The following is a 12,926-nucleotide window of genomic DNA, read 5'->3' on the forward strand; positions in this document are numbered from 1 at the left end:
CAATAAACTGCATTTTGTACACAATAAACTGCATTTTGGAGAGCTGCCTGGAGTCCCGCATCCCTCATTTCGGCTCTTACAGGTCCTGGATGACCTCGGGAAGCAGGAGGGGGGTACCTGGTCGAGCTTCCAGTGGAACTCGGCGGGGCGGAAGGTGTCGGCCTGGTCGAAGTCCTTGCGCAGCAGGAACACGAGGCGGCAGTTGTGCACGTAGAGCGCGTAGTGGTGCCGGTTCATCTCTGCGGGGACACACCCGGCTCAGCCACACACAGCCCTTGGTGTCTGCGAGCCTCACACACCGACAGCACCCAGCCACATCACAGAAACCCTAAAGAACTGAGCTTTTTCATGGATTAGTATGACTCTTCTTGAAGCATGCTGCATCAGCTTTGTTCATGGGATCATCCTGCCCTAGCTAATAAATGAAATCCAAATGCATATTTTATCTAACTTGTCTCAGTGAAGAATTAGAAGTGTTTCAATCTAAATAATGAAAAAAAATTAAACATAATTTAGTTATGCTATCAGTCAGTTCCTGTGACATCTCTAGCTGGGTTATCCCAGCTGTGTTTGAAATGTAGGTAGTCATCAGGCCCTTCAGTAAGCTCTTAAGGCAGCAATGTTTGGAGTGGCACCATCTGAGATTAGTTTTTTCTCAGACCAAATTAAATGAGGAGACAAGGCAACACTCTACTGCTGTTGATATCCCCTTTGCATAACATTTTTTCCATACACAGACTCACCTGTCTTGTCAGAGTTGCAGAGAATAGTTTCCTTCTCAGCTCTTAATCCAGGACTAGGTCCATGTTTCATCCATAGAGTGATGGTGAATTGATCAGTTAAATTTTTTGGGACTATTCCATCTGGGATTTTGGCTCCTTGCTTTCCATCAAATTTAAAAATCATGTCATTGCTATCCATGAGGAGCCCAGCTGTCCAGTTGGTTGTTGTACTGGGAGATGGTAACAGGTCAATGGCACCTGAGGAAGCTCCTGCAAATCACATAATGAATAACACAATGAGAGACCAGTGAAAAAGCTGTGAAGATTAATATAGGCTAGGGTTCTGATTCACCCTCTTTAGACTACCCAAATGGTCATACCAGCCTCGATGCCAAATCACTGAAACATTATAAAATACCCACCATCATGAACCAGCAAGAGTTTTCTAGATTAAATATTCTGCACAGAAAACTATAGAAAAATAATGTAAAGTTATCTTTCTCAGAAATGTTCATTATTTTCTGAAATTCATTAACGACATTTCTTCAGCTACTTCAAGATCTGCTAAGTCAAAACAAATTTTCTGCATTTATCTTCCCTCCCTGACAGCATGAAGGTTTGTGAGGATGATGTGCTGTAACATACAGCCCAGTGGGGATGGTTGCAGGACAGGCCTCACAGTGTCCAGCAGCCAGCCATGGATATCCCCAGTTATTCTGGGAGGAATGTCCATTCACAGGGGGGGATTCACCCCAACCAGATAATATCACTCCAGTGCTGCTTTCTGGTACATATTTGATGGTTGGAGCTCTGTGTGTTCTTTAATGATAGACCGAGATGGAAAACACCGTGGTACCAAGATCTGATAAAATAGCACAGTTCTTCACAGCTCTGGGTTTGCTTACAGCTTAACAACTGCCAGGCACTATGAAAACCATGCAAGGAGCTACCCAGAGCATGTGAAAGACAGCCTGTACAGGAAATAGGATTCCAAGAGTAAAAAGCACAATCTTTGTATTCCTGTTGCTGCTTTGTCAAGTAACAATATGGTGAGCAAACTGTGATGGCATAAAAAATCCCCTGCTAAGGTGTTCTGCCCTCCTTCACCATCCAAGAAGAGATAAAAGATCCCAAATCTCTGCAGGAGTGCAAAAAAATTTAAGCCAAAAGCGTGTAGAATTGTTTCATACAGGCTTTTAAAAATGTATTATAGCAATGATTTGGAAATATTTATCTTATTCTGAATGTCTTGGGTTCTTTTCCAAAATTTACTACTGTAAAATGAGGCTATTCTGAAGTGATATTTTGAATATCAAACCTAAAACCTACATCTTCATAGTTTGAGCATGGAGACAAAGTGTATTTATTTTACAAACTGTAATTCTGGATAATACAGGACACTGCATTTGTGTAACCAGCACCAAGCTCAACAGGTTCTACTTTATCTGCCTATATTTGTATGGAGATTTATGGCTAAGTTTGGAATCTCATCCTGTTACATGTTTTAATCCTGTCCTGAGAAAAATCATTGGATTTTGTACTTGAGAGATTTGGCTGGAATAAGTCATGCTTTTCCTATCCTAGAAAATCCAGCCAGGGCCCCAGGCTGCTCAGCCATGTACAGAGACAGACCTGGAACAATGCAAACAGGATTTCTTTGGAGGTGTTCCCAGAATAGCCTGACCATGGGATCAGTGCCCTTCCAAAATGTAGTGCCTGATGCCCTTTTCTCCCAAAATGCTTCCAGAACAATGCAGGAACTGTTGCATGAAGCTCAGTTTTGGGCTAAGACTCCTAAGGCACCTCTTGCATATGAAAGTGCTTATATTTTCAAGTGGTTTATGCAGTTGGCCCCAAACTTTGCGCCAGGATAAGCACACAGTGATGCTGCTCACTGAGCTGGACCAGACTGCTGGCTTAGCTGGAAACAAATGATCCAAATAACTCCCAGCTCAAACTCTCCTTTGTGATCAGAACCACTTTGGGCCTCTTGCAATGCTACACCACCCAGGATAATGGAGAGAGGGCAGGATTGTGGTTGGAGCAGAGCCTTGAGGCTGACAGTGTTTCCCTGCCTCAGTTTCCCATCTGACACATGTGAGAATTACCAATCCCATTATTTCCTATTTTATCTACATTTAGAGGGAAAGGAGACAGCACCAGAGCCATCTTCCCACTATATTTTAGGCTCCTTATCCTGTGTTTATTTTAGTGTGATTTTTTCTGATATGTTTTTGCAGTCCAAGTGGTGTCGTCTTTTAGTCTGTACTTTTTATTACTGTCAGGTAACAAGGTGAAAGAATGCTTTCTAAAATGCTTTGAGGCACAACACTAATAGTTCCTTGCCTTTAAAATGATTCAAGTGTAATTTAATCATTTAAGCTGCCCACCTTGACCGTCCAAGGGATGCAAATCTCTGGGTTATTGAAAAGCAGACTTGTACCTTCCATCATATAAATAATGAATTTTAATTCACCCTCCTTAACATCTGCCTTCTCCAGATTTCCAACAGATAAATGAAGAAATGAGCACAGGATTTATAAACTGCATCTTTACTTTTACAGAGAGAGCCTTGCATTTTACGTGGTGCAGAGCTGTATGAGTGCTCAGTTCTGCACACTCTGCAATCACATCATGCTTCACTGTATAAAAAAATTCAGGGTTTTCATCCTTTTCAAAGGATTTTATTATCATCCAGCCATTAGTTACAATAACGTAACTTCTGGGAGAAAACTGATTTCTAGAAATAATTTAAGCGGCTTTCATAAGACTTCTCTCTACATTAAGGATGGCAAAAAATACTAAATAGCAAAGTGCAGGCCAGGCTAAATGCAATTCTCATGTTAAGCACATTGTCACTTACAGCCTTTTCATCAAAGTCCTGTTACAAGTTTCTACCATGTCTGCTCGCTATGAAATATGGAAAACCTGGACCAAAAGAAATATTCTTTCAGTGGTGAGAATTTTCCCCCTATTTACATACACTCTTACACTCTTACTTGTTTTCTCAAGTGTTTTCCATTCTCTCCCTTCACAGATGAGGAGGGCAGAGGCCCTGCAGACCCGAGAGGTGCCTGTAATTCTCTTTTCTACTCCAGGGTCAGCAGGTGAGGCAGTCAAGCCACACTCTGCAAACTGAGCCCCTCAGAGTTTGTACAACCTTCCTCAACTAAGGACTTTTACACCAGCTGAAGGTACCTCCTTTCAGCCTACACTTGAAATGATCATATTGTTGGATATAGCTGCTGTCATTGTTTGATTTCAAGGTAACAATTCTGTGGTTTAGGTCTTGTTCATAGTGGTCTGCACTGAGTGACTGTAACATTTGCAGTTCAGGTCTGTAACAGCACAAAGCAAAGTTCATTTGGCTGCTAATCCAGCTTCTTAGAGGAGGCAAAAGTATTTGACTTTAGCTATTACATAAATATTATTTCTAGAATATTTATATATAATTGATAGATAATATGTATATATATGTAGCTATTATATAAATATTTAACATATTTATTCTTATTAAAATTTTCATATTTTATGAAATCAAGCCTTGGTCCGCCCCTCAGATTTAATATCATTACCATGATTAAGATGCATATTGGGGCAGATGGATTTTCATCTGCTCTTCTAGAGCCCAGGCAGTTGGATACAGACATAGAATCGAAGTCATGATTGTTTCTGTGATCTTAACTAAGCAATTTTGAAGTTGAAAACGTTCAGATTTTATGACAATGCTACTACTCCCATTCACCTTTATCTCCCTTTCTTCATCTCCACTGATAACTGATAATTGCAACTGCCAACCGTTTTTCCCTGGAAATTGCTTCTCCATTTTTAATAATTTAGTAACACTGGCTGAAATTTTTCATTTACAAAAATTATTTCCCAAAGGTTAGTGTATTGATCTTAACATGCCTGCAGCACTGCGGGGTGGTTATCAGAGCAAAGGCAAGGCCTACACCAGAGCACCCAAAACCAAAATCCACGCATTTAAATGGAAAAAAATTGCACAATTACTACTGTGGCTCAGACAGAAACCAGGCAAAGAGACAGGGAAGATGAGAATTAATGTCTACACCATCAGGGCTTCAGAGGAGGACTCTAAAGACAGGATATCAGAGCAGGAGAGACATCTGATCTCAAAAGATGAAGGGATTATTGTGTGGCCCTTGCTTTGTCAGATACAGAATCTTAAAGTCTGAAAAAAATACAGCAGTATCTTCAAGTATTTAACCTGCCTTTCAAAATCGACTTCTGCATTTTACACAAAGTTATCAGAAAGCACAAAAAGGGAGGAAAAATTTAGGAAATATTTCTCCACCAGGTCAGCTCTAATCTGAAGTTCATGTTTCTTAAATATTTTTTGCCCAGAATATTATTTTACTTTTTGTTTCTTTGTCCTCTGGCACAGCACTGAGCAGCAGAATAGAAAGCTGAGTTAGGAGGACTGAAACACAACAGGAAGATTTAATTCCCTTCAGATCCTATGGTCTTCCTGTGATGGCAAATCTACACTGGAAATCTCACTACAGTGTCACATCACTATCTGTAGCAGAGGGAAGAAAGAAGGGGAAAGAGATGGAATGAGGAAGAAGGAAAAATTGAGAGGGGAATCGGAGCAGGAGAGATAAAAAATTAAAAGAAGGCAGGGAGAAAGTATGAAGTAGAGTGAAAACAAAAGGAAAAGAAGGATGGAGCAGCTGTCAAATATCATCACTCTCTCCATTTTCATGGCTACAATCCAAAGTGAGCCAGCTGAGCTAAATCCAAGCTCTGCATGCTTACAAGTAACAAGGAGCCGGTGCCTTGTTTGCAAAAACATTATTATGTCAATGGAAATCCATATCCATACCACATAATTTCTGCAGAGATTTTTCAGAGTAGGTTTCACGATCACAGCCCTTCCCGATGTAATTGGTCTGCAGCTCAATGGTGGTGTGGATTGAGGACACTGGTCCATCACACGTCTCCAGGTGGATGCTGGGAAACAAGGGAATGCTGCCAGAGCCAGGCCTGTATTCAATCCTTTTGTTCCAGTCTGGAAAAACAAACAAATCGAAACCAAGATCCAGTGGTGAGTAACAGAAAGGGAGTTATATAATTTCAAATTACGTATTGTTCTCAAAGGACACTGTCTAAGGCAAAAATAAAGAGTCTCTGAAGTTGGCACCAATGAGCTACTGTGCTAAAAAAATTGGATTTTGGCCCTGTTTTTCTAAGAGTGTCAGGCTCACTTAAGTAACACTACTCCTGGTTGAGTCACACAAGCAGGGGCTACACACATCTCCTGACAAGAAGTGCTAATTGGTGTCAGTCTGGAGCTGCAGTGCCCACGTTCCGTGACAGACTACAAGCTGACTCTGCAGGGAGGAGGTTGTCTGCTGCACCCAATTTGGTCAGATTTCACAGCCTTGTGATAAGAACGAATACCTCCAAAGACCAGGCTACACAAGTCACTCTAATATAACACCTTTGTAGTGCCACTTCTTGTCTTTGAACATCTTCCTTCTTTTGTGAAGCACTGATGACAGGAAGTTCCAGCCGAAAGGATGACTCCTGCTTCCAGCTAGATCTGACTAATCTGTGTTTATGCAGATGCCTCACAGCCCACAACAATTAAACAATCCCCTGCCTCAGGCAGCCACCTGTTTGTACAAAAACAAACCCCCCCCCCACCCCCGTGCTGCTCAACTGAAGCATTTTAATGTTTGAAATCCAATTAATTACGGTGTTTGCAACACGCTTCAGAGAAAACCCAGAAAAGCAGCAGTAATCACAAACATGTATTTTAGCTGTCTTTACAGCTCATATTTTCACCAAGGCACAGAATGGCTGGAGTTGGAAGGGATCCTCAAAGCTCACTTACTCCATCCCACTGCTGTGGGCAGGGGGGACACCTGCCACTAAACCAGGTTCCTCAAAGTCCCATCCAGCCTGATCTCAGGTTGAGGGATAGGGCATCCACAGCTTCTCTGGGCGACCTGTGCCATGCCTCAGAATTCTTATAGGAGAAAAAAAATAAAAATTCATATATCCAATCTAAATCCAACTTAAAGCTGCTGCCTCTTGTCCTGTCACTACAGGCCTCAGTAAAATCTTTCTATCCATCTTTCTTATAAGTCCCCCTCAAGCACTGAAAGGCCTCAGCAAGATCTCCATGGAGCCTTCTCCACACTGAACAATCCCAACTCTCAGTCCAATCTTCTGGCCATGTTCATGGCCCTTCCCCTCGCTGCTTTAACTAGTTCAGATCTTCCTAGGTAAAATAAGACTTCAAAACTGGAAAAGTTCTAGGTCTTGGCAGTCAACAAAATCCCTGAAAGCAAATGGACAGAGATTTGTTCTAAATATCAGTGGAAGGGAAAACTAATAGTGGATGCAAATATGCATGTATGCATTTAGTGGGTGAAGGAGTTTGTGTTTTTCAACAGATCTCATTTCAGAAAGCTCAGGTCTTAAACTTCATTAAACGAAACATTTACAAGAAATTCTAAACATCCACGCAAACACTTTGAAGGGTGAGGAAGTCATTAGACCAGAGTCCAGGCAATGATCCTACAATCACTTTTCTGCATTTCAGAATTCTCCGATCTTCTTTCTGACATAACCCAATTGGTTTTTACTAAAATCTTTAGGACAAGTACATCATGACTAAGGCAACCATGACTGCCTGTGCACATATAACTGAGTTACTATTTCAGTTGTAATTCTCATGTAATTCACTCCATTTGTTCCACATTAAGTTAGACTTGATCTACAGTATTGCATAATTTCTCTGCAATTGTCAGTTTAAACAGTTCCATTAGAATTCCAAGTACCATATATGGGACATCATTACAATAATAGGTTTCTGTTCCCTCTCCATTGCTGATATTTGAGGTTAACACTTTCCAATAGAACAAGAGCAGCAAATTCTTTGAGGTTCTTCAGGTAAAAATAAAGTAATTTGCTGGTTTTATGCAAACTAATAATATATTAGGTTTTGATCTTTATAATCTCTTATTCACTAGTTCAGGCATTGTATTCCTCTATTGCAAAAGGAAAATAAAGTCTTATATATGTCTGGAACCTTTCTGACTATTTCAGCAGCTTTCAGCCACATTTTCATTTCTCAGCTATACCAAATGGACCAGTACTCATGCAGAATATTCACTAGTGGATGTGAGATATGACTGAATTATAAACTGCAAGGTGCCTGAAGCTGCACACTCACCTCCAGCTATACAAGGAGTGTCCTATAAAACTCACATCATATAAAATGCCACTGCTCACGAGGAAGAATGATGGGAGGCCTCTGTTTCTGCCACAAGAATTGGAGGAGGTATTTTGTTTCATGCTTGTTTTCATCTTGGCAGAAGTGGAAATTTGTACCCAGAGATCATAAACCCTGCACCTCCCTAAATCACTCACATTTATCTCAGTTCTAAATTGTAAAACATCAACTAGACTTGAACCAGTGCCTTTGGACCTTAGTTTGTGCATCACCACAGACCAATCCCCATCCTAAACTGCACCAGCACTTCCTTCACTGACTTAGTGCAGATTTAGGAACTCCACCAAGAAGTCCCTCTCCATGCCAAAGGCATTCCCAGGCAGGTGTGAGGCAAAACTGGAGCAGGTTACAATCCTGTGATGGCAGAACCATCCCTAAAGGCAGCAACAGCTCTGACAAAAAACAACTGGCTTATTTCCACAGAGCCTGCCCCCAAGCACTTAGCTCCCAGAGCTGTGAAGCTGAGGCCAGCACCCTCTGCATCTCACCACCAGTGCAGGCAGCAGCGCTGGGATGTGCACAGAGCTGGAACAAGCAACAATAAGCAGTAGTAACAGCACAAAGAAATTATTGTGATAGTAACCCAAGTCCTTAATTTAATTTTGAATGGTGTATTTTGCTTTCTCTCAGAATAACATCCCACACTGGACTTACTCAAAGGATCAGCACCTTCCCTTCAGGAATGTGGTGGTACTTTTTCACTTCCTCTGGAGTGACTCACAGGAAAAGTCTTATGTAACCTGAGTCTGCAAATACCTCTGAATTTAGGTATTTTCTAGATATCTTCAGATACATAACCCCACCTGAACTGGCAGGCTGCACTTAGTTTAACTAAACCCAACCAACACAGTTCCTGCTTTGACACAAACCTGACCCAAGTCCTGCTAGAACACCACATTACACAGCAAACTTAGGAAAGTAAATGCTATCAGGGTAGAGGACTCATCCCAGGGGAAAAGTCTGAATAAAACTAGCACTGCTTAGTCCTGCAGCCACTGTTTTGATTTTATAATTCAGCAGGCTTTTGCTTGCTTGCCACTTGTAGCATGAAGCTGCTCCAGACAATGCAAGACAGCCCCAGCTGGGTTATCCCTACAATTAGAGTGTAAATATCACCATGTCAAGCTTGTGGTTCAGGTTTCATCAATTATAAAGCAACTATGTAAAGATGCATCTTGATCACCGAGATACTCAAATGATCCCAAGATCAAAATGGATCAAACTTCAGTGACAGTTTGAGCCTTTAAAAGTAAATCCCAATGCACTGAACAAATTTTCCTTTTAACAACAGATGGATCGTGTAAAGACGTTCCTTGATCTCTAAACTTAAGATTTTCTGTGCTGTCTTTGTGATCCGTGTTTTATATTTTAATTAATTTCTAATGCTAGATGACACTGAGGGGCTTAATCTGATTTTTTTCCTTGAAGATCACGCAGAGGAGGTATGACGTGGTTCACGTCTCCTACATGTGTGTGGCCATAAACTTCGATTCCATTTCACGATGTTAAAAATGATGGTGATGTAATTAAAGATAATTGTAACTCAATGAAATATGAAACTTCTCTCCTGCTGCACTGAAGATATGCATCTTGGCAACTAAATGTGAGATAAAATTTATGTGGTGCTGTTAGTGAGTCTCTGCAGCATCGCTACATAATTGCTGGAACAGAAGGTTCCCAGAGCAGTGTAATTGGTATCTCTTCTGTTTCCTCTGCAGCATTCTCACATCTGTGCTGTTTATGTAGGCTAGAGATTTGGCTAAAGGTTACTCTGGTGCCTTTTTAATGTGAAATAAGATGAATGACTTGTTAAGGAAATGATAATCAGGTCTGACTCAGTTAAAGGGTTTCCACAGCAAAGAGAAAACTCAAACTAATGTCCAAAGCTCTGCTGGTGCTAAGAGATTTAAGTGCACATCTCAAAGCATAAACAAACATTCATATACACCTTTTTCTTGTGCAGTATGTTGATAGTTTTAAAAAGACAAACAAAAAAGAGACAGAAATTTGTGCTTGGTACAGGACAGTGGAAAGGCTGATGCTGCAGGAGCTGGTGAACCCAACCGAGTAACTGTTGTGCTCGACCTACTGACACTGAATATTCCATCAAGTGATAAAGTTCCCAGACCTAATGGTGCTTAATTATGTGAAATAAACATATAAGAATCTAAAAACCATGAAACAGCATGGCTTAAGCTATTATTTGTCATGAGATTTCATTTGAATAATGTACTTCCCACAGTGTCAGAGCCCCAAAGGCACTAATAAGCCCTAAATGAACCTCCACAAGCTTCACCTGGGCCCTCCATTTGCTCTTCATGGGCCTGGAGCTCCGTTTAAGCTCAGCCCCATCAGACTGGACTGCAGGTGTTGGTCTGTCTCAGCCACAGCATCTCTGGATCCAGGAGCCAGCCCAGGGCTTGCTGCTCGGGCTTGACAGAGCCTCAGCACTGTGGACCGGCCCAGTGCCTGATCCCAGCCCTCATCCATGGATCCCAACCCTCATCCATGGGTCCCTGTCACAGTTTGCAATCCCTGCTTCACAATTTAGCTGCCAAATAAGTTTGGTCTTGTCAGACCTTCAACCTCGGCCAGCCTAGAGGTAAAAAAAAGTCCTCAGATGAGGCAGGGATAGGTTGGGTTCAAATCTACACAGGGGCTTCACCTATCACGTGCCATCCTAAGCTGCAGACATGTTCCTGGTGGGGAGCTGGGCTGTGAGGGGATCAGCCCAGCCAGCAGCTGAGACCAGGCTGTTTTTTTAACTCCCAGGATGAACTCGGGCTGTTTTAACCCCCAGGATGAACTCGCTGTGGGCAATAAAGCTCGCGGCTGTCGCGTGAAGCTCTGAGGTGTGTTGTCCTTCCTGTCTCCGACCACCGACCCTCACATAATGAATCCCCCCTCCTGGGGCCTGCCTCCTCCCCAGGAGGGGGGATCTGGCATCTTGGCTGAGCCAGGCCCCCTTCTCTGGGTCTGCCCTGCTCCCCTCAGCAGGGTCAGGGCTTGGCCCTGGCTGGCAAATACATCACCCCATCCTGGAACTCTATTACAGTTGGCTCTCTGCTTGCTTTCCTTAGGGAAATTACCTTCTTCTTGCCAGGTTTGAGTTGGTCACAGGCTTCTAATGTCTGTGCTGGAGAGTCTGCAAAGTGCTCCTCAGATTCTCAAAGACAGACTCTGAAACACTGCATGGAGCAGTTACCCAAATCAATGAATTGGGTATCATACCTCTTGTGGAAAGCCTTAAATTTTTCAGCCCAAGGTCTAAGAATATGTGGCACTATTTACATGCAGAAAAAAAAATCATAAGGAAAAGCTTCAAAGCTAACTGGATACCCTGCAGTGCTTCAACTTTTGGGCAGAGGAAATGTTAATGGAACGATGCTGTCAGCTGCATCTCAGAGATAAGAAACTTCTCAATGAAATGATAATTGCCTCAGTAAAGCTCAGGAGGATCTTGCAGTGAAAATTCAAACAAGAAATGACTAGTTTTGTAGTTGCAAATACAGAAATGTGAACAAAGGAGTTATCTTCTGCAGAGTTACACGGAAATAAAAATCCAGTTAAATAGGTCTAAAATGAATGGGGGTTTTGTATCACTTAAGATGGAAAAGACTGGCTTCAGTATTTCAGTCCTCACAGATAAGCAGAACAGCCTGCAGAGAGGGCAGTAATGGGTTACTCTGTAAATGTGAAGCTCATGGTACACAGGGAACTAACTGGTAATGATCCCTGTGAGCCTGCCTTGGGAGTGTTATTTGATATTTCCATTTGCAGTCCTGGCACAAGACCAGGACCATGTTAGTTACTGCTGCCAGTGAAGGGAAAGGAAGGCAGTGCCACACTAGAAGTCAGTCTAGAAAGAAGATATCCTAAACACAGAATAAGATGACCTTGAGAACTGGTGTTACAGAAATAGTGCTTAGTAGTGATACAAAGTGCTCGGGAAGCTCAGCAAACTTCTGAGAAATCAATGAAAAACAACAAATGGAAAAAGAGCTGATTTCATTAAGACAAGAAAGCATTTCCACTGGCCACCAGTCTGATACGGTCAGGCAAAAGCAAGGCAGCTGTGGAAAAGCTAAAGCACTGTTTTCAGTAAGAGGACATGGTAAAAAGAAACATGGGAGGACCTGGAGTGCTCAGGGAAGATGTATTTAACTGTAATGCAGATACAGAACTTACTAAAGAGAGCATATCTAAAAAATTAGATTGGAACAGGTATGACTGCTTTCTGTGAGTACGTCTGCTACTCAAAGCAAAGTAAAAACGATGTAGATACAAGTAATAAAGCAAATATGAACTTATGTAAATTTTAAGCTCAAAACTTGGTAGTACTCAGGAGTTTAGTTAATTTTCAAATGTCTGGAGTGGTTATTTAGAGTGGGTGTTTTACTAAAATGGTGCCATTCAAGTTAACAGCTGAATGTAAGTATTTCATCCTGATTACCCTGGTTGAAGGATGTGTGGCTAATGCATGCATAGCAGTGCCAAGCCTAGACAGGCATAAAGACTCCCTGCTTCACAATAAATTTCATTTATAAAAATATGGGTGAATATCTCACAGCTAAGACAACGCAAGGATGGTGTTTTGAGCTGCTAGGTGTCTGCACAGGAGTAATACAAATTGATTTGTGTTCAGTGCAGAAATTACTTGGCCCTTTTAAATTGTTCTGGAAGACTATTACCTTCATCAGCAAGATTTCTGCACTTGACCAGCCTCCTCCAAATAATCAATTACCTTAGTAATCATTCCTCCTTGTTAAAAGCATTGGCAGAATGAAAGCCAATATGGTTTTGGTTTTCCTCAGTAACTGGATCTTACTAGAAAGCCCTCAGCAGCTACTGCGAACAACATCTCTGAGGGATGTTGACTCAGAAGTGATGTGAGATCACTCCGCTACTGAAGTGGAAGGTCCTGCCCTTCTTTGTAG

At 41.8% G+C, this 12,926-nt stretch overlaps 1 protein-coding gene across 1 annotated transcript in view; it reads right to left on the reverse strand.

Annotated features, from left to right (window-relative positions):
- CLSTN2 (calsyntenin 2) overlaps positions 1-12,926 on the reverse strand; it is a 197,484-nt gene that overhangs the window by 55,804 nt on the left and 128,754 nt on the right. Inside the window, exons 5-7 of the mRNA XM_005425119.3 lie at positions 5,569-5,754; positions 744-992; positions 118-239 (exon numbers count right to left, since the gene is read on the reverse strand). Of these exons, the coding sequence (XP_005425176.2) occupies positions 118-239; positions 744-992; positions 5,569-5,754 (557 nt within the window). The remainder of the gene's footprint in view (positions 1-117; positions 240-743; positions 993-5,568; positions 5,755-12,926) is intronic.

Source organism: Geospiza fortis, unplaced genomic scaffold (assembly GCF_000277835.1).
Source record: "Geospiza fortis unplaced genomic scaffold, GeoFor_1.0 scaffold118, whole genome shotgun sequence".
In the NCBI taxonomy this organism is placed as follows: domain Eukaryota; kingdom Metazoa; phylum Chordata; class Aves; order Passeriformes; family Thraupidae; genus Geospiza; species Geospiza fortis.